Consider the following 19,816-nt stretch of genomic DNA (forward strand, 5'->3'; position numbering starts at 1 on the left):
CCAGTACGAAGACTCGTAGAATTTTCTGGAGACCAAGCACCAATTGACTTCAGTGGCTAGCAAAACAAATACCGGACTGTACTGTGTAGATTGTCTCATCAAATGACAAATTCTCAACTATATATATCCAAATGTTTATCCAAACTGCACTTGTAGATAAAAAAAAAAAACTTTCGATCATCTTCGTACATTGATCTACGGTAGAAGACATTTTATTTCCTGGATGTCTTTGATTGGAAGGAAACTTAAAAATGAGGACACTAATCTGGGTAATAGGGGCGCTTGGGAAACCGCCTACTGGTAACGTTATGAATATAGTAGAAATAAAAAGGAATACGCAAATATAATTCTGTTAAAGGCCCGCCACAGCTTGGGAAACCGCCTACTGGTAACGTTATGAATATAGTAGAAATAAAAAGGAATACGCAAATATAATTCTGTTAAAGGCCCGCCACAGCTAACAAAAATCACATGACAACATATGATCCGTACGGGATGTCTGCCAACCAGAGTCCAATATTTAAGGTAAGAAGAAATCAAGAACTGTAGACTGGAAGACCAAAAGAACTCATTTATTGGTTTGACATTTCATTTGACCAAACCGTCCAGCTCGGTGACCCGAGTGTAAGAAAAATAACTGACGCAAAGTCCATCTGAGAGAACATACAGACACAGTCTGAATAGAACAACAAAAACAATCCTAGACTGCTGACGGTCGCTGAATCCAAAGCAGATGGTTGCGAGGCGCCCTATTCAGTCTCCGAAGATCTGAGTGTGGATGTTTACGCTTGGATGGTGTTCTTGGCGCTGAAGGCCACGTAGTACAGCAGTATTCCCGTGAGGGCCGCCACCACCTCAGTGGAAACCCACGGGCCGCTCCACGCGCCCTGAAGTCATGACAGCACATCATCAGTCACAGCACCGCGACTGCAGTCGCTACACGGCTAACTTCAATTGCCATTGCCACAAAAGGTGGATGAGCTGTGACATTCCTTCTTTCCATTTTCAACTGGCAAACAAAAATGAATAAGTGACCATTTTCTTCTTCTATTATTATTATTTTTTTAAATCAAAGGAAAAAAAAAAAAAAAAAGCCAGATTTTTCAGATTTCAATTATTTTTTTGGGGATCAAAAATTCAAAATTAGAAAAATAGCCCACAAGACTGAATTTCGATATTAACATATAATTGGGACTGTATGAAAGCTACATTTCAGGTTTGCCCACCGCTGAAGTCGATGTTGCTGGAGTGAAGCTAAATCAACTAAGGCTCACCCTGTGGTCCACGTTGACCGAGAATAGAGGCTGGATAGCGTTCACGTCTTCATTGTTTCTCTGGGCCTGCAAAACACGCAAATACTCATTTCAAACAAGAACCCCTCAAAAGCTAAATGACTCAAATAGCTCAGCATCTAGCGCTAACCTTGCGCAGGGCGCTGTACGACTCCTCGTCAAAGAACTTGACCTGGTAAGTTCCAGAGCTGGCCTGTTTGTGAGGAAGACTCCAGGACACCTAAGATCAAGTCAAAGCCATGACAGGCTTAGAAACCATCATCAGGATGGTGAGGACAGTACACAACAAAGCTTTAGCTTGTCAACTCGAACTCGACCGGATACACTCGTTACCATGGCGACAACAACAACTTTGGATTGCGCCGCGTGTATTGTCAGAACAAAATGGGCAAAACGGTGTGCTTGTGGTCACCAGTGCTCGGGAGAGAACGTTCATTTAAGGATTGCTTAAGGTACGCTCCCGTACATTTAATACGATACCGCCCGCAAGCAGGCAACAAAACGTTACGTAGCGTAGCAAGCTAACGGTTGTACGTAAACATGCCGGCGTTCTGTCGAATCACGCTCTAAAGTATCGGTGTGTGTGAAGTAATGTAATTACAATCAATTTAATGACAGTAAGTTAGTACCCATTATTTCTGTCATGTTGTAATGTTGGTTTGACCTGACTGATTAGGATACATGACTGGAATAGAGAATACTTTGCAAGATACTCATAATACAGTACACAGGTATATACAGTCCATAAACAAGTCATTCAAAGAGACACATTGCTCCATCTTGGTGATCGGCCTCAAAAATCCTGATCGTGTAAAACCTAATTAAAAGAATGATCATTATTTGGGAATTAACCATATATTTGTTGTTTGACAACAAAACATGATGAAATGCACATTAATTACAAAATTAGTCATTGCATTATATATGTACAGCATGTGGAAAACATGATACCATGTTGATCTAATGACAAATGTGCACAATTTAGACAGTAGTGCTTCACAGAACGACCCAGATTAGTGAATGTTCAATAAAAGTCCAAAATAATAAAGATGAAACTGTTCAAAAGTCAATGTTCTTAAATGTGTTCAAAAGTTGCCCTTTACCCTAAACCTTTCCAAATTCTCAGATCCACCCAGCCATCCATCCATCCATTTTCTGAGCCGCTTCTCCTCACGAGGGTCGCGGGCGCGCCGGAGCCTATCCCAGCTATCAACGGGCAGGAGGCGGGGTACACCCTGAACAGGTCGCCAGCCAATCGCAGGGCATATACAAACAAATAACCATTCGCACTCACATTCACACCTACGGGCAATTTAGAGTTGTCAATTAACCTAGCGTGCATGTTTTTGGGATGTCGGAGGAAACCGGAGAAAAGTCACGCAGGCACGGGGAGAACATGCAAACGCCACACAGGCGGGACCGGGGATTGAACCCCGGTCCTCAGAACTGTGAGGCTGACGCTCTAACCAGTCGCCCACCGTGCCGCCAAATTCTCAGATATTTTCGATAAGCCAGTAAAGACTCCACCAAAAGGTTGTGCTACTAGGAAAAAGGGTTTGAGTGTAATTGTCAGTTCACTACATCATACTTCCTAACACTATTCTTGCATCAGAAATGATGTCATCATTTTGCCTTCATCATGGAACCTGCAAGGCATGAAAACACATCCATTTGATTGGATGAGAGTGCTTGCAGCTAGCCTATATAAACTAGAGCACCTACAGACGTGTCCTTCGGTTTGACATCGACTTCAACGGCACCTTCACTGCCGGCAAATAATCTTTGTATTTTACTCAAATGTTAAGCCCCCCCCCCCCCCCTCACCCCCATCGTTTTTCTGCGTCAAGTGTTTTTTGTATTTCTGACTCAGGAACGAACGTCTTACGTGCCACCGACATTGCTGCCCAGCTGACTGCCGTCCCGTTAGCAAGTCCACCGAGCCTGGCGGCAGAATGATACATGACCAATCATCACAAGCGTCGGCTTTAGAAGGCACATTTTCGATATTAGGGCTGGGCGAGAACGCCAGCCTTATTTCAAGGTATCGAATACTCGTGTAGTCAGCCGATACCAGCAACCGATACGTCCTCGCCAGCCAGCGGTTGGCTCTACCCGCGCGGCGAATAGTGTGTCACTTCCTGCTCAGACAACAACAAACCCGCATGCATCCAAAGTAATCGCAGATGTTTGCAATTGTCTTAATTTGATCACACACCAAAAAATAATCTGTCTGCTTTCTTGAGAATTATTACTGTTGAGAATCTGAAATCTGAAAGAGGATTTGGATCATTTGAAGGTAAACAATGTCTCTAAACTATTCATGGATTACCAAAATAGTTGTCAATTAATTTGATCATCAATTTGTTGTTGTTGTTGTTGTTGTTCATGAAGCGTGAGTGAATGTTAAAAATGTGTGTAAAGTATCCTCCTACCTGGTACTTGCCAACATCCTGGCCTCTGGTCACAGGAAACTGTCTTCCATTCACATCAGCATAGAGAGTGACGCTCTGCAAGGGGCCACCATGGTTAGCAAGGGCCAGTAGCCATTCATGATCGATGCTTAATAGGCCTGCAAGACCGAGCGTTTGAGCATCGTCGTCGCGATGTACACGTGCGCAATAGTCACATCGCCGTCTCTGCTGCCATGTTGCTGCACGAGTGAATCGACTATAATGTGTGTAAGAGTAGCGCCGACGTGTCAGTCATTTATAAGCCTTCAAGCAGCCCGGACTGTTATATACTCATCTCCTTGTATGCTAACTATGAACGTACACCACCAGCTGCGTTTCCTGCACCGCTCTTCAGAATGAAACTAATCTGCGTCGCAACAGATTACATTTGGGGGGATAGGGAAAGGTGGAGAGCTATGGCTACTCCGAAAACTTCAGGTATTCTTTCACATCGCAATATATATGTATTTAAAAACATTGAAAACCGCAATATCATTTTTTTTCCAACATCACGCAGTCCTAATGGTTAACGACGGCTTCATTTTTCTCCTCAGCGCGCACGTCGCCTTGTTCTGAGCGTACCTGCACTCCGTTGGCACAAACCAGGCTGAGCTCCACGATGAAGACCGACTCCGCGGCGATGACGGCGTCCGAGGTAGTGTAGGCCGACGGGGTGATGGCCGGCTCTGTGCAGCTCTCTCCTGTCGCGGCAAAAATACTTCAGCCGAACAAGCAACCACTTCCATTGCTGACGGGCTATTCCCCTGAAAATGCTGGCATTTCATTTCCCCATTGTTGCCACCCATTCAGTCCACACTAGAAGCCAGCTGAAGACTTTCACCCTACAATCTCAAAAACATGAGGAAAAACTAAATGAGGAATTCAAACAAAAATGGGATTTTTGCCCTTAATGTGCAAACAAAAACAGGCAGCACAGTGTGACAGCAACGATGGTGAAAGGACATTGATAACTTTGCATTCCTCACAGCTCTGACCTTATAATGCGGCGTGCCTTATGCGTGCACAGAGTTCCAACATCTATAAATGTTGTTGTGTGACGAGCGCTCCGCTTGACATTTTTATTTGTTAAAATTTTTTTTATTTTTAGCACTTCCCGCCCGACACACTGCTTACACAGAGGAAAAGCGGAGAAAAAAAAAAAACATTCGCAATTTACTGCACAGTGTTTTCTGAAGTTATCAGTGAGTTGAAATATCCAAGTTTGGGCAGACAGTGCCACACAAATACTACAATACATGAAAAGCTGTTGTTTTTCTTCGTCTAAATTAGACTCTATGCCGATCTGATCGGCAGTTTGCCTTTATACTCAAGCACAATCCACGCACGCGGTTTTGAAAATGTACTGCAGTTCACCTCCAAGTCAGGGGTGTCGCTACGGCTGGGATTGGCTAGGACACCACAGGGTGGAGTTGCCTCTGCATTTCTTTGGCCATTTCCGTTTTTCCTTTCCTTTCCGTAACAAGGAACAAAGCAACAACAATGGCGACCGTGGAACAGAGTCTGCTAGAACAAATGGCCAGATGATACGTTTAATTATGCTGCAAAAACACACAGCATGTGATGGCATATATATATATATATATATATATATATATAAATAAAAAGAGGCCTTTAAAAAAATGTAGAATGCCGCAGAGATCATCCCTCATGATTGGTCCGTTTTAGTCACATGGTGTGATGACCTACCAGCATGCCCTAAAGTTCTACATACCATCTACGTCGCCGCCTTCTCAATCGATTTTGCAGCATACTTAAACGAATCATCTGGTCATCTAGGTCCATTTGTTCTGTTGCGGTCGCCATTGTTGTTGCTTTGTTCCTTGTTACTGAAAGGAAAGGAAAGACGGCTACCGGAAACGGCCCAAAAAATGCAGAGGAAACACCACCCTGTGGTGTCCTAGCCAATACCAGCCGTAGCGACACCCCCCGGCTTGGAGGGGAACTGCAGTACATTTTCAAAACTGCGCGCGGGATAGCCGCAATGACGTCAGCACGGTCGCCGCTCGCGCGAGTAGTAGGGCTCTTACTACTCCCGCGGTGACCGACGAATTGGCCCGCGCGGCCCCTCTGCGTAGATTGACGCGCACACGGAAAAAATTGTTGCTGCACGTCGAACGCCGCGGAGATCATCTCTCGTGATTGGTCCGTTTTAGTTGGCTATGGATTCTATAGCTCGAGGGAGCGCTCGCGGATTTCCATTCAAACACGCCATCAGCTCGATTGCATTGGGAAAGCTACGTGGGCTCCAACCGTCGCCGAGCTTACCCGAGCAGGCGACCACCAGCATGGCGGCGAAGGCGGCAGCTATCCCGAGCATCTCGACGCGTTGTGACGGCAATTGCAGCTGTGGGGAAGTTGTCTGTTCGGTGACTTCGGCCGGGGAAGACGACAGGAAGTCTGGACGGTGAGTCCGCTAGTCCACATCAGCAAAGAACGGCTGCGACGTCAGCGCGCATGCGCAGCGGGGACGCAGGTTCAGAGAGCACACGTCATCGACGGAAACCGGAAAGAAGCCCCTTCCTCTCATTTTCATTTATTCGATGTTTTTTTCCCCCCCTATCTTTATTAATCAAAATCTAGCATATACATTCTATAAACGTTGCCACATTTAAATTTTAAGAGCTGAGCATTCGCATAATATGTACACAACAGTACATGTAACAGTTTGAAAAAGAAAAGACACCCCCACCCCAAAAAACAGAGGTCTAATCAGAAAATAAAACATTAATATCATTATATACAATGCAGGCTTTTTTGGTTTTAACCAGGTTTAGTTTTGCTATTTGTTACACCAACTCTTTCCCTTTTTCTGAATAACTGTGGAGATTTTTAGGTAGAGTCAAGGACCGCTTCTGTAAATATAGTTGACCCAAAAGGTTTTGGAACACTACTCGGGCATCATTTCTGTCTCATAATTACACGTAACTAACTGTAATTAACTTGACTTGGTTCATCTTCCATAATGGTTATTGAACAAATATTGTAAATACATGTTAATAACATTGTTTTAAGAGGAGTGTGTTTTTCAGAATGAATAAAAACAAAGCCACTCCACGTCGTACCGAAACACTACTCTGGAAACAGAAAATCATTTTCAGTATCGTCGGCGCAATGTATAATGAGCTATATTTGATCAAATGAGATGAGACACCCTGGGTTAGACTGGCAAGCAGATTTTGTTTTTTAATACAATGGCAAACGGATACTATTCTACATATAGTTTGCCTTTCGTGGCTTTCCAAAATAAAATAAAAACCTTGACGTTGCCAAGCATGGTATTTGTGCGGTCGAACGACTTTTAATGTGAAGGGTCGGCGCAGTGATCGCATACCTTGACCGGAAACTCTTCCTCCTCAGGTTGGCATCAACTGGAGCAAAATGACATCACAGGTAGATGAGGAGGAGGGTGACGTACAAGTTGGGACCTGGACTATAGGAAAAAGTCAGAGGGGAAAGAGTTTGGGGTAATCTAGGAAAGAGGAAGGATCAGGTAGGAGCCAGACAAATAAAAGAAGCTATGATGAGAATAGTCCGTATGAGCTAAAATGGCTTTTGTCATTTCCCACCTGACTGGTCGTGCGGAGGCCTGGGCTACTGCTGAATGGAGCCGCAATTCTGCCGCTTGTCATTCCTGGCCATCTTTCGTGAAGACGACGGAGCAAGAATGGGCAGCTTTACCATCAGAGAAAATCAAGAGCGTCATCCACAACAACCACAAAAGACTCTAAGCAGTCATTGATGTTTAAGGGGCCAATACATGCTATGAAAAACTGTCGGATGTCAACTTTTGACCGGGGTCATTTGTGTCCTTTCTGTTGTCATTAGGATTTAAAAAGAGGAAACACAGTTGTTTGATAATAAATGGCTTCACCCAAGTACTTACCATGAGTGAAATAAACGTTTTTGTTATCATTCATATTCTCTGAGAAAATCGCCAAGAAAGCGGGCGTGCTGGAGCCTATCCCAGCTGTCATCGGGCAGGAGGCGGGGTACACCCTGAACTGGTTGCCAGCCAATCGCAGGGCACATAGGAACAAACAACCATTCGCACTCACAGTCATGCCTACGGGCAATTTAGAGTCTCCAATTCATGCATGTTTTTGGGATGTGAGAGGAAACCGGAGTACCCGGAGAAAACCCACGCAGGCACGGGGAGAACATGCAAACTCCACACAGGCGAGGCCAGGGATTGAACCCGGGTCCTCAGAACTGTGAGGCTGACGCTCTAACCAGTCGTCCACCGTGCCCACTATTTACTGTCCAAGCTCCTGTACAGTTGGTGGCCATAATGTACTGATAAATTCGCCAATAAACTTCAAAGAAGAAGAAGTCTTTCTCCACTCCCCCCTCCCCCGGGGGGCTCTGCTAGCTAGCACATCGAATCGGCTAGTTAGCTCGACCGGCTCTTTAAAGTCGTGCTCTAATCATTAGAACGGATAGTTTGCCTACTGTCATCTCGCTAACGTTCCTCCGAAAAGTGACCAAGATGAATATACGAAACGCCAGAGTAAGTAAGCACTTTGCTGTCATGCCATCTTCGCAGAATGTTGTTAGCCGAGGAAACGTGCTGTTGCTAACGACGTTAGCATTGTGAGTGTTCCTGTATGTATTGTACTTCTCTTGAGTTTTGTGCATCCATTATAGTATGAATGTTCTGTACGAGACGGAGGTTTTTTTTGTATGTGTAGATGATGTACGCATTTTGAATGTATTCGGCAGAGACGGCAAAAGTACTAGCACTCTGTACTTGCTATGCACTTCAGTTGAACTTAACTTAATAGACCGGTAAAAAAAAAAGAAGTAATGATTCAACTCCTTAACTAAAGTAAGAAAAAGGACAGACTCTTAAAAATAATTGAATGCAAACCTAATGAGTAATTTTGGACTATTAATACGCAGCGTTTTGATATGGGATAAAGTCTAAGCTATAATTTGTCTTTGTACTGCATGTTCGAAAACAAACCTTGAATGAAATTGTTTCACTCTTCTTTCATTTCAGCCAGACGACCTTATGAATATGCAGCACTGTAACCTTCTGTGTCTGCCAGAAAACTACCAAATGAAATACTATTTCTACCATGGATTGTCCTGGCCACAGGTAGTCCACGTTGCTGTGTCTTTTTGTGCTTTTCCTTTTTGTATAGTTCACACTTTTGTTCCTCATGGTTCAGCTCTCATACATCGCAGAAGATGAAAATGGCAAAATTGTGGGTTACGTGCTGGCAAAGATGTAAGGAGCATTGGCTGTAAATGTCTTAAACATACATTGCCACAAAGCTGAGTGCTAATAGGATCGCATTGTTGTTGTTGTTGTTATTTTATTTATTCGTTTTAGGGAGGAGGACCCAGATGATGTTCCCCATGGACATATCACATCCCTGGTATGTCTGAGCAAAAACTTGATGTGTTGAAGTCAGTTGGATTTCGTAGCGATGCCGCGAAATGAAAATTCTTGGCCGCAACAGAATACCGAAAATGGGGGCCCCGAGGCCGAAAACCAAAGCGCCGGGAGAGCTTACTATGCTAATTATTTGTCAAATTGCTTTTATGGCTATTATGACTGCAGAGGTGCCAACCTAGAAATTCACTTCCAGAACAATTTCTGAATTTACATAATTTAAAAATTATGCCTAGAACATTACTGTGGGACAGTTATTGCAGTATGTTATGTAACAGGATAAAAACAGCATACTGTTCAATTGCACAACATAAGCATTACTCAATAATCTTAATTGTTAATATATTACGGCTTCAATATTAGTTATTTTAATGAATTTATTGAATCAACTTTGTATTAGTGGGTGCAGTTGCAGCTTGAATCAAAGTATTTGACATGACGTGCCGTCGTCAAAAACATCACAAATGTCTATGTATTAATTTGCCTTTGGTATTGGAATTCGTATTATGTTGTCAATCGTAGTAAAGAAAGCAAGTCTGGTAAATCCGATTATTCAGCTCTCAAAAGTCAAAATTAAACGAGGCACTTTTTCAAATAAAAAAAAAATAGCATTGCTGGTAGATTGTTATGCACGGACAATATTTTAGCGTTCTATTTTGTGCAATGCACTTGCATACTATTTTTTTTATTTCTTGAATCCACTATTGCTGCTGAAATTATGCAAATTTTCCCATTGTGGGACTAATGAAGGTTATAAAAAATTTGTTATATCAGTATACTTTTAACCTCTGTTTTCAGGTAACGTATGAGATGATGCAGTAATTAATTTCCCGTTCTGGACGGCGTCCTGTGTAGCAGTGTATTATTTTCTCTCCAGACACTTATTAATTTGCCTGCTGTTTTGCTGTTAAAAGCTGGTTAATGCTATAACGCGGTTCCAGTCAGACCAGTCTTACAAGTGTACTGTATCGCCCAATCTCTTCATTTCTATGTTTCGTGACTACATGTCACGATAGCTTAGCAAATAGCATGGCTTCTTCATCCTTCTCATGTTAATTAGTCGTCTTCGTCCGCTGGTAATAACGATACTTGTCAGGAATGTAGCTCATTCGCTGCCATGGCAGTGATTAGTGAATTATTCTCTGTCGGCAACAGGCGCGAAGCAAACCTTTTGCCTCTGCATCGTAGCTAACCAGCCGACTATAGGGTACACGGCTGGATTATTTTATTTTGCTTCCAACATCACATCATGTCCTTGAGGTGCATCTTTGGGATTTCCACTGTGTGCTTCAAGTGACACGATGCCGATGTCTCCGTTAAATATTAGATGAAACACTTGAGATCGGAATTAGCCCTCCTCCAAAGGTTGGAGCTGAAGTCTAATAGGAATGCGAGTGCAGAAAAAACGTACAGGGTACAAGTTTAATACGTTCCGTAACCAGTGACCATGTGCGTAACTCAAATCACTCGCATTGGCCACGGTTCACACAGTGAAGCACACTACGTACCGCTATGGTTGCGTTACACTGTCCTTGTCACCTTCGTAATAAACAAGCCACACGTTCGACAGTACTTGTAATTAACAGAGACACTCTACACTTCTGCGGAAGTCGTAGATGGAGTCTAAAAATAGACGCGCACACGCAAGAATGAATAAATAAAATTTGCGAACGGCATGTCGATCATTGTAACGGAGTAAAAGTATCGATCCTTCTTCACATGAATCACTAAAAGTAAAAAGTTCAGTGCATTTAAAGTACTCTGTCATGTACAGTTTATGTAAAATGTTACTTGAGTAAATGTAACGCAGTAAATGTAGTGCGTTACTACCATCCTCTGCCTATGTATAATGCGCACTATTGACTTTTGACAATTTTTTGGGGGAAAATGCGCATTATACACGAAAAATTACGGTACTTTTTTCTCTTCTCAATTTGGTGTCAGCAGCAGCCTCAACTTTTGAGGTTTTTGAGATACGAGCCATAGCTCAGCAGATTGTTTCTTGTTTGGTTTTGACATGCAAGCAACAATTACGAGCGCGAGATGGTGGCAGCAGTTCGGCACGTTGTGAAATCTTCTGCAAAAAGACTTCAAGCTTGTAATTGCCTCTCCCAGCTGAGGTTTAGCCTCAACATAAACATTAAACAATACGTTGTGCATTTCAACAAACCTCACTTTGAACGTACGCTAGCCTAATGCTAATATACAATGCAAAATGGCATAGACAGGCTAACGTATAGCATCTGTGGAGGTGGTATCACGTCTTAAGCGAAGGATATTTGAACACAAAATGTACAACAATACATGTAGACAGATGATATCACAACACTCACAGGCATATATTCTTTATCCTCTGTGACAAACGATTAATATTACTGCAGCTTTCTGACTCACTTATTTAAACTCGTAAGTCACCCAAAACACGTGCACACTCGACACGGCAGCCCCGCCGTACTTGTCAAGTAACGAGCAGCGGCTGGGGATGTGTCGCAGGCGGTGAAGCGCTCCCATAGACGTCTGGGTCTGGCTCAGAAACTGATGGACCAGGCCAGCCGCGCCATGATTGAGAACTTCAACGCCAAATACGTCTCGCTTCACGTGCGCAAAAGGTACCGTACCGCATGACCTTCATCGGAGCCCAGGGACGTGCACACATAGCCAATAGGCGGTGCTCAAATAAAAATTAAAATGTCCCTGTTTGTCATCAATTCCACTCAGTGTTTTGATATTTGAGGGGCATTTATGTGAGGCCTGTCCTCCCACCTTCACTTATTTGGTCTTAATCAGAAGCACTTGAAGTGGTGGCAGGCAGGTGTGTGCTGACCCCCGTTTAACATGAGTTTGACTGTGATTGCATAATTCTGAACACATCCCCATTTCTAAGAGGGTGTGTGTACTTGTGCAACCATGTTATCTCAGTTTGTTTTGACCTCCCACATTGTTTTTCAATTGCGTTGTACAGGTTCTCGGTTAACTAAATGGTTGAACAAAGTTTACCAAAAAAACCTGCCATTTGAATACGGGTGTGTGGACTTTTTATGGTTCCCTTTTTTTGGCCGAAGCACCTGCCCCCAAAATGTGTGTGCACGTGCTTGTCTGAGCCCTAGTGTTAACTGTGTTCAGCGTGTTTTCTAACCGTTGCGTTGTTCTCACCGCAGCAACCGGGCAGCCCTGCATCTGTACTTCAACACGCTCAAGTTCCAGTAAGTTCCTCGAAGCGCGATGCGCTTGCGCGCTCTTCAGTCTTTCTGTGGAGATTTTCAGCCATCTGAAAAATTTCACTTTTGCCAACTGGACTCTTGTGAATGGCTGGTTAGCACATCTGCCTCACAGTTCTGAGGACCCCGGTTCAAATCCAGCCTCGCCTGTGTGGAGTTTGCATGTTCTCCCCGTGCCTGCGTGGCTTTTCTCCGGCTTCCTCCCACATCCCAAAAACATGCATGCGAGGTTGATTGAAGACTCTAAATTGCTTGTTAAAAAATGAACTTAAATGATTTTAACAAATGGCTGCAATATAGAGTGGAAGAATTTAAGGGGGTCTGAAAACTTTCCGTACGCACTGAAATTGTAGGCGATGCCCCTTCTCTGTATTCAATCTTAAGTACAAAACAGAGCTGTACGTGTTTGGAACATTATTACCAATAAATTCAGTGAATTTTATTTCAATATGATACCTATTATAACGATAGACACGTCATAATTCTTCCTGTAGACTATGCTACAGTGTACAAAACAATTATAAGTTTATGGTTGTTTCATCTTACAGGAAAGTTAACCAACATTTGTGCGAAATGGGATATAAATGAGCAATTGTGGGATATATTGACGCTGACCAGTGACGTCAACCACACGGTTAACTTTGACGGTGCCGTTAACTAACGATGTAGCTAACCATGTTTTGAACGATGCATATTTAATATTCGGTTAGCTAATGACTGGTTCAGAATTTAACCGGTGGTTTGGGGTTAAACAGTGGTTAAAATAACCGAGTTTTGAACAACCGGGCCCAGCAGTATTTCTTGTTTCTGTGCAGGATCAGTGAAGTGGAACCCAAGTATTATGCAGATGGGGAGGATGCCTATGCCATGAAGAAGGACTTGGCCCACGTGGCAGATGAGGTACCAGCACAATCATTTCATTAAAAAAAAAAAATTATAAAATCACAAGAATTGAAATGTGAAAGGCCAAATTGTGGAACGCACTGCCATCGGAGCCAAGAGACATTTTTCAAAAGCAGTTGAAGGCATTCTTGATTGTTGTTTCGTTTTTTCCCCCCTAGTGTAGAGTAAACCGTATGACGTCTGTCATTTTGTATTTTCCCCCTGTGCAATGAACCCATCTATCGAAGGGGATACATTTTGGACATGCCTGTGAGAAGCGAAAATCTGCACTACAAATAATGAGATAATGTTTATTATAAACGGTGCCGTGAAATAGTATTGGGCCCCTTCTCAAATTCTTATATTTTTGCATAGTTTCCCCACTTTAATGTTTAAGATCATCTAACAAATGGCGATTTCATTTATTTTGGGGAAATAAATGATTCAGTTACCTGGCCCTGTGTGAAAAAAATTAACCTCCTTGGTAAATCACAATTTTTGGTCAATTTTCACTGATCACACCCAACTGCCACTGACGCCATAGGCTGTTTCGTTCTCCTTGAACTAACCCTATTCCACACATCCACCATCCGCACACATGTAATTGTGAATATTACTCCGCGGCGGACTAATACGGGAGCGCATTGACCTGAGGTTCCGCCTGTCACAGGAGTTGCCGAGACTAGAAAAAACACTTTGCCGCTTCTGCTGTAAAGAAGTAACGGTATTTTTACTCCGTTACCATTATCGAAATGTCGCTCGTTACTTTTATTGATCAATTATTGCTTATTTATCAACTATTTCGTGCGCGAGACTACGACTTCCGCATCGGGCGCTGTTTCAGCGCTAGTGACGTTTAAGGCTAGTTCACCAATCATACGACACGAAAGTCACTTGACCTCACACGTCTTCTCTTGGGCTTCCCTGGTATAGGTATTAACACTAGATAAGCCAGCCCAGTTGATTGTCGTGCCTACGTGGCGGCCATGTTGGGAAGGTCTTCGTTACCATGAAGGCGACGGCGCGCTACTCGTGTTTACATTTAGACGAACAAAAACAACAGCTTTCATGTATTGTAGTGTTTGTCTGGCACTGTCTGCCCAAACGTGGATATTTCAGCTCTCTTATAACTTGAGAAAACATCATGCAGTAAATTGCCAATGTTTTGACACACACACGCATGCACTGCGACATCAGAATTTGCAGATTTTTTTTTAAATTTATGTTCATGCTGTGGTTAAAAAAAATCTGAAGTTACTTACTATTTACTCAGGACTTGAGTAATTATTTCACTGTGTACTTTTTACTCTGAAGTAATTTTTTGGAGGACTACTTTTTACTTTGACTTGAGTCACATTATTTTCAAGTAACAGTACTCTTACTTCGGTACAATATTTGGCGACTCTACCCACCTCTTTTGCTACTCTTACGTTTAAGCAACATTTTTGCTCATCAGATCAGCCAGCGTCGTATTTGTTGCGCTGGTCTTTTGTATTTTCATGTTGAGGCGCTGCGGGTCGCGGCCCGGGTTGCGGTGCCAGCGGAACCGCGAAGCACGCGTAACATCGGCGACAAGAGGTGATCCGCTAGTACATTTTGTATTAATTAGGAAACGCGCCTACAATTATCTAATTAGTTTACGGATGTTAATGTTAAATGTATTAAGTGACGTAGCGATTTTAGGGATTATGTCACAACACAGAATGAACTCACTTCAAATTCAGAAATGGCCCAAAAATAAATAAATATATATATATAATTTATGTGATTGGGTGGCAACCAGTTCGGGGTGTACCACGCCTCCTGCCCGATGAGAGCTGGGATAGGCTCCAGCACGCCCGCGACCCTAGTGAGGAGAAGCGGCTCAGAAAATGGAGATATATATATATATATATATATATATATATATATATATATTGTACTTAATATTTTCCTGGAGGATGCATTTGGGATTAGACTTCGAAGTTGGTAATAGTGAAAAATGAAGTGAATCAGACAATGATTTGAGTCGATTCTTTTCCAGAATGAGAGTGCTTAAAGAGGAGGATGGTATTGATGTGGCACAGCTTGAAGCAGGCATCAGGTGCGGGCGGAGATGGGCCTTGCTCAAGTTGGAGGCCAAAACAAAAAAGCAAAGAAATGACGCAAATTGAATTCTAATGTTAAATTTGTACATCAACATGTACTTGAGCGCTGTAAATAAATGTTTTCCTGCGTGAAGATTTTTTTTTTAAATTTGACTGTACTCTTTATGCTTAATCAATTTTAAAATAAAAAAATTCTCTGCGGGGGGCCGGGGGATTATTATAATTATTTTTTTGTCACCTTTTTCATTCCCTTGGTGTTTGCATGTCTGTGTTCAGCTTTCAGTTTGTGACCTCAAGCTGAAGCGCACTTGGGTTCTCTGCAGCAGGATCCAAAACATACCAGCAAGTCAACTTCTGAATGGCTTTTTAAAAAAAAAAAAGGTATTTGAGCGGCCTCGTCAAAGTCCGGACTTGACTCGATTGAACTTCAAAAGGCCGTTCATGCTCGAAACCCCTCCATTTTTGCTAAAATCAAACAATTCTGAAAGGAAAAGTGTGGCAAAATATCTCCACAGAGATGTGAAAGACTCATTGCCAGTTCGCTTGATTTCAGTTGTTGCTGCTGAGGATGGCCCAACCAGTTCTTAGGTTTATTACTTTTTCACATAACTTTGAATAGTTTTTTCCTTTAATAAATAAAATCACCATTTAAAAAATGCAGTTGTTTACTTGGGTTATCTTTGTCTATGTACATTTGATGATCTTAAACATGAAAGTGGGGAATCTATGCAAATTTTTTTTTCCGATTTCTGTCGTTCTCCATGAAAGCAGACATCTTTTTGTCAAGTTGAAATAATGGCCTGATTTTGAATAAAAGGATGGATTTATAGAAATAAATAAAAGGATTGTTTTAATCCGAGTCATTGAATAATTGACAGATTCGTTGATTATGAAAGTCATTGTTAATTGCAGTCCTCGTGCAAAGCTTTAAAAACGGTGGGTTTGAAACTCGCCAAGAATGAAGCGCGACGTCTCTTCCGATGGCGAGCGGATGGGTGGAATGAGCGAGGACTCCTCCGGGTGGCCGGTTGGGGCCGGCGGACCGCCCCGGGTCCCTCGGAGCGGGACGCGGGCTGCTCTCTGGTGGACTGCCGGTCCCGATCCCGCCTCTCGATCGATTAATTGGGTGGGGTCCTCGGCCGCCGCGGTGCAGGTGCAGCAATTACAGGACACTTTTGTCAGTTATCGTGCATGCGAAAGGGTGTCAATTCACTCGCGTGTGTCCGCAGACGCACACACCCCTGGGACCTTTTCGCTGGGTGTGGGGCCACTCACTTATTGCGACAAATAACTCCTGAATATGCCAATTGCTCGTGTATGCCATCTCTCACACTCTCGTCCTATAGACTTTTCTAATTGACATAGGCACTCCCACCACACTTGAGCTGCACAGCCGGGTTCACGACCTTTGTCCTGCGTGCTTCTCCTATCCTTGTCCTGTCCTTCCATCACAGGGTGTAGCACGACCGCCCCATACAACACTCATTATTCTAGATACGTAAGGATTTACTGTTCTCATCTTGTTTACTGTTAGCGCTTTGTCTTTGGTCTTCTTTTCTCACTCCCCTCTAGAAACTTTGTTCTGTTCTGTTCTGATTCTCAATAAATATCGATTATAATACCAAGAAACCACAGCGGCAGCTTAAAAACCCCAGTGACACAGTCAAACTATTCCGGTATAAAAGGGATACAGATCCTCCATTCTGCTTGACCTAACAGCCGAACAGGACAAAAAAGCAAAAAACGAATGAGTAGCGCCCGATGGTGACCGTGGCCGTAATTGTGACTGTGGCATCCCTCAGCTCAGAAAGCGTGGCCCCCGCATGCCGGGTCAGGAGGCGCCGTCCGCTTCCGGCGACCCGGACAGAGAAAACGAGCGGGACAGCGGCGGCGAGAGCAAAGAGCTGAGCGAAATCATCGAGGCCACTGAGAGCACGGACGTCAAAGATTCGCAATGACGTCAAAGACTCGCAATGACGCTTTTTGAAAGAGGAGAAATCACATCCCCCTTTTTTGACAATCTGCTCACAATCGTGACGTGGTGATCAACGTTGACGAGCCTGTTTTTTCCTCTTCTGACTTGGATTGCTGTACAATCTGCTCGCCCCGTGTAACACGCTGATGCTAAGAAATGCAATTGTGCGGTAGTCGTACAGTTTGGCAGGCGCCGCAAGCGCAATCGGAATAAACTGAAACAAACATATTGACTGTGTTGCAGCCAGTTCTTTTGAAAATGCTATAGACTGATGGATCGATCGATCGATTGATCTGTGTATCGATCTATGTACGTAGGTAAAATCAAATCTAATAATCCTGTATGTTATAATACAGGTACATCTCAGTAAATTAGTGGCAAAAGTGTCATTTATTTCGGTAGTTCAATTCAAAAAGTGAGTCACGTTGCAGAGCTGCGCTCCACACAAGGGTGAACTATTTCATGATTTCTTTGAAGAATATTTGTACAGCGGAGGAAATAATTACTTGATCCCTCACTGATTTCGTAAGTTCAGCCACTGACAAACACACGAACAGTATCATTTTAATGGCATATTGTGTATTTTAACGAGAGACAATGTCTCAAAGAAAATCACATTTAGAAAAAAAATGATGTATTTGCACTTAAGCGTTTGATCCCCTCCCAACAAAGAATTCTGGCTTCCACAGACTAGTCCTCTCACTTGAAGAAAGCACTCCTAAGCTAAACTGGTTCGCTGTATGAAAGACAGACTATCCACAGAATCAATCACTCGATCAGACACCAACCTCTCCATCGTGGGCAAGACCAAAGAACTATCTAAGGACATGAGGGACAAGATTGTAGAATGGGTTACAAGATGGTCGGCAAGAGGCTGGGTGAGAAGGAGACGACCGCTGCCGGAAGAAACATCAAATGACTGTCAATCTCCCTCGGTGTGGGGCTCCTGGCGGGGATCCGTGATCATCAGCCCAGAACTAGACTGGAGTAGCTTGTTAGCGAGCTCAGGTCATCGAGAACAACTTTGGAAACACTATGCCGTGATGCATTAAAATCCCACAGCGCCCGTAGTTTCCCCTGCTCAAGAAGGCAAGTGTACATGCCCATCTCCTGAATGATGGGCATGAGGTGATGTGGTCAGATGAGACCAATTTCCAGATGTTTGGAGGAAGAGGAATTCAGACTGAGCCCAGGAACACCATCCCCAGCGTCAAGCATTATGCTTTGGTGCTGTTTTATGTCTGCAAAGGGGCTACGTCAACTTCACCGCATGCCAGAGTAGCATATGCTCCACTTGCACACTGACTGAGGAGTATCTGCAACATTTGCACAATCGACATTGTCCCAGATGATCGCGCTACTCGTCACTTTAAACCGCATACACTCCTTGATGTCTCGGCGCCCTTTGCACAATGGTCATTGCACCGGACTGTTGTGAGATGAGTCATTCAAACTGCTCTAAGTGCTCGAGGACTCTGCATCTTTTTGCACAATTGTCAAAAAATAAAAATTGTTCCGGCATTACCAGATAACTAACAACCCTTTATTGACCAGTGACTGTTTTTTTTTTCTCAGTGTCTTTCTGTCTCCAAAGTGTTCTCTGTCAATTGACTGTCTGTTGTCGTACTAGGGCGTCTCCACCTACCGGAGACAAATTCTTTGTGTGTTTTTTGGACATACTTTGCAAATAAAGATGATTCTGATTCTGATTCTGGAAGGAAATGTGGATGGAGCCTTGTGACAATGAACCTCCTTCATTCTCTCAACCAGAAATCTTCAAATGGGTCATGGCTGGGGCTTCTGGCACGACGATGACCCAAAGCGCACAGCCGAGGAAATGAAAGAGTGGCTCAAGAAGAAGCACATTGAGGTGTTCAACAAGGGGTTCTTCACCAAGTACCAAGTCCAGTTTTGATAGGGGGTCACATACTTAATTCCCTCAATGAATTGCAAAATAATTTGAATCTTTTGATGTGACTAGAATTTCTAGAGTTTCTTTTTGATATTCTGTGTCTCCCTGTTAATATACACCTACCATGAAAATGACGGACCGTCAGTGAGTGAACTTAATGCAGCCCTATGGGGGGCACAAGCCAGTGCAAACTGTAGGCCGGTCCCAAGCCCGGATAAATGCAGAGGGTTGCGTCAGGAAGGGCGTCCGTCTTAAAACTTTGCCAAACAATTATGAGCGTTCATTCAAAGAATTCCATACCGGATCGGTCGTGGCCCGGGTTAACAACGTCCGCCACCGGCGCCGTCAACCTGCAGGGCGCCGGTGGAAATTCAGCTCCTGTGGGTCGAAGTTGAAGAAGAGGTGGAAATCGGGTTTTTTGGCAGAAAGAGAAGAGGAAAGCAGAGAGCCTCGAACTGAATGTGGGGACGTTGAATGTTGGGACTGTGACAGGAAAACCTCGAGAGTTGGTTGACATGATGATTAGGAGAAAGGTTGATATATTGTGTGTCCAGGAGACCAGGTGGAAAGGCAGTAAGGCT

The 19,816-nt window shown here is 43.5% G+C and overlaps 2 protein-coding genes across 8 annotated transcripts; one reads left to right on the plus strand and one right to left on the minus strand.

Annotated features, from left to right (window-relative positions):
• Nucleotides 1–551: 551 nt before the first annotated feature.
• On the minus strand, nucleotides 552–6,200 carry ssr4 (signal sequence receptor, delta). Its single transcript, XM_061772081.1, has 6 exons — nucleotides 6,029–6,200; nucleotides 4,325–4,443; nucleotides 3,725–3,799; nucleotides 1,423–1,512; nucleotides 1,275–1,340; nucleotides 552–887 (listed from the first exon to the last, which is right to left on the minus strand). The coding sequence occupies exons 1-6, from the start codon at nucleotides 6,078–6,080 to the stop codon at nucleotides 783–785; spliced, it is 507 nt and encodes a 168-aa protein (XP_061628065.1). The 5' UTR covers nucleotides 6,081–6,200; the 3' UTR covers nucleotides 552–782.
• An 894-nt stretch (nucleotides 6,201–7,094) lies between these two features.
• Nucleotides 7,095–19,199, plus strand: LOC133477362 (N-alpha-acetyltransferase 10-like). Of its 7 annotated transcripts, none has more exons than XM_061771986.1 (8): nucleotides 7,788–8,270; nucleotides 8,763–8,861; nucleotides 8,935–8,993; nucleotides 9,099–9,144; nucleotides 11,655–11,770; nucleotides 12,320–12,364; nucleotides 13,195–13,279; nucleotides 15,625–16,223. In XM_061771986.1, the coding sequence occupies exons 1-8, from the start codon at nucleotides 8,250–8,252 to the stop codon at nucleotides 15,934–15,936; spliced, it is 783 nt and encodes a 260-aa protein (XP_061627970.1). In that variant the 5' UTR covers nucleotides 7,788–8,249; the 3' UTR covers nucleotides 15,937–16,223. The 7 variants fall into 7 exon arrangements, with proteins under 7 accessions (XP_061628008.1, XP_061627978.1, XP_061627999.1 ...); XM_061772003.1 differs by lacking the exon at nucleotides 15,625–16,223 and adding an exon at nucleotides 17,151–17,551 and having other exon boundaries at nucleotides 7,804–8,270; XM_061772032.1 differs by lacking the exon at nucleotides 15,625–16,223 and adding an exon at nucleotides 19,094–19,199 and having other exon boundaries at nucleotides 7,805–8,270.
• Nucleotides 19,200–19,816: the final 617 nt, after the last annotated feature.

This window comes from Phyllopteryx taeniolatus, chromosome 1 (assembly GCF_024500385.1).
Source record: "Phyllopteryx taeniolatus isolate TA_2022b chromosome 1, UOR_Ptae_1.2, whole genome shotgun sequence".
NCBI classification, from domain to species: Eukaryota; Metazoa; Chordata; class Actinopteri; order Syngnathiformes; family Syngnathidae; genus Phyllopteryx; species Phyllopteryx taeniolatus.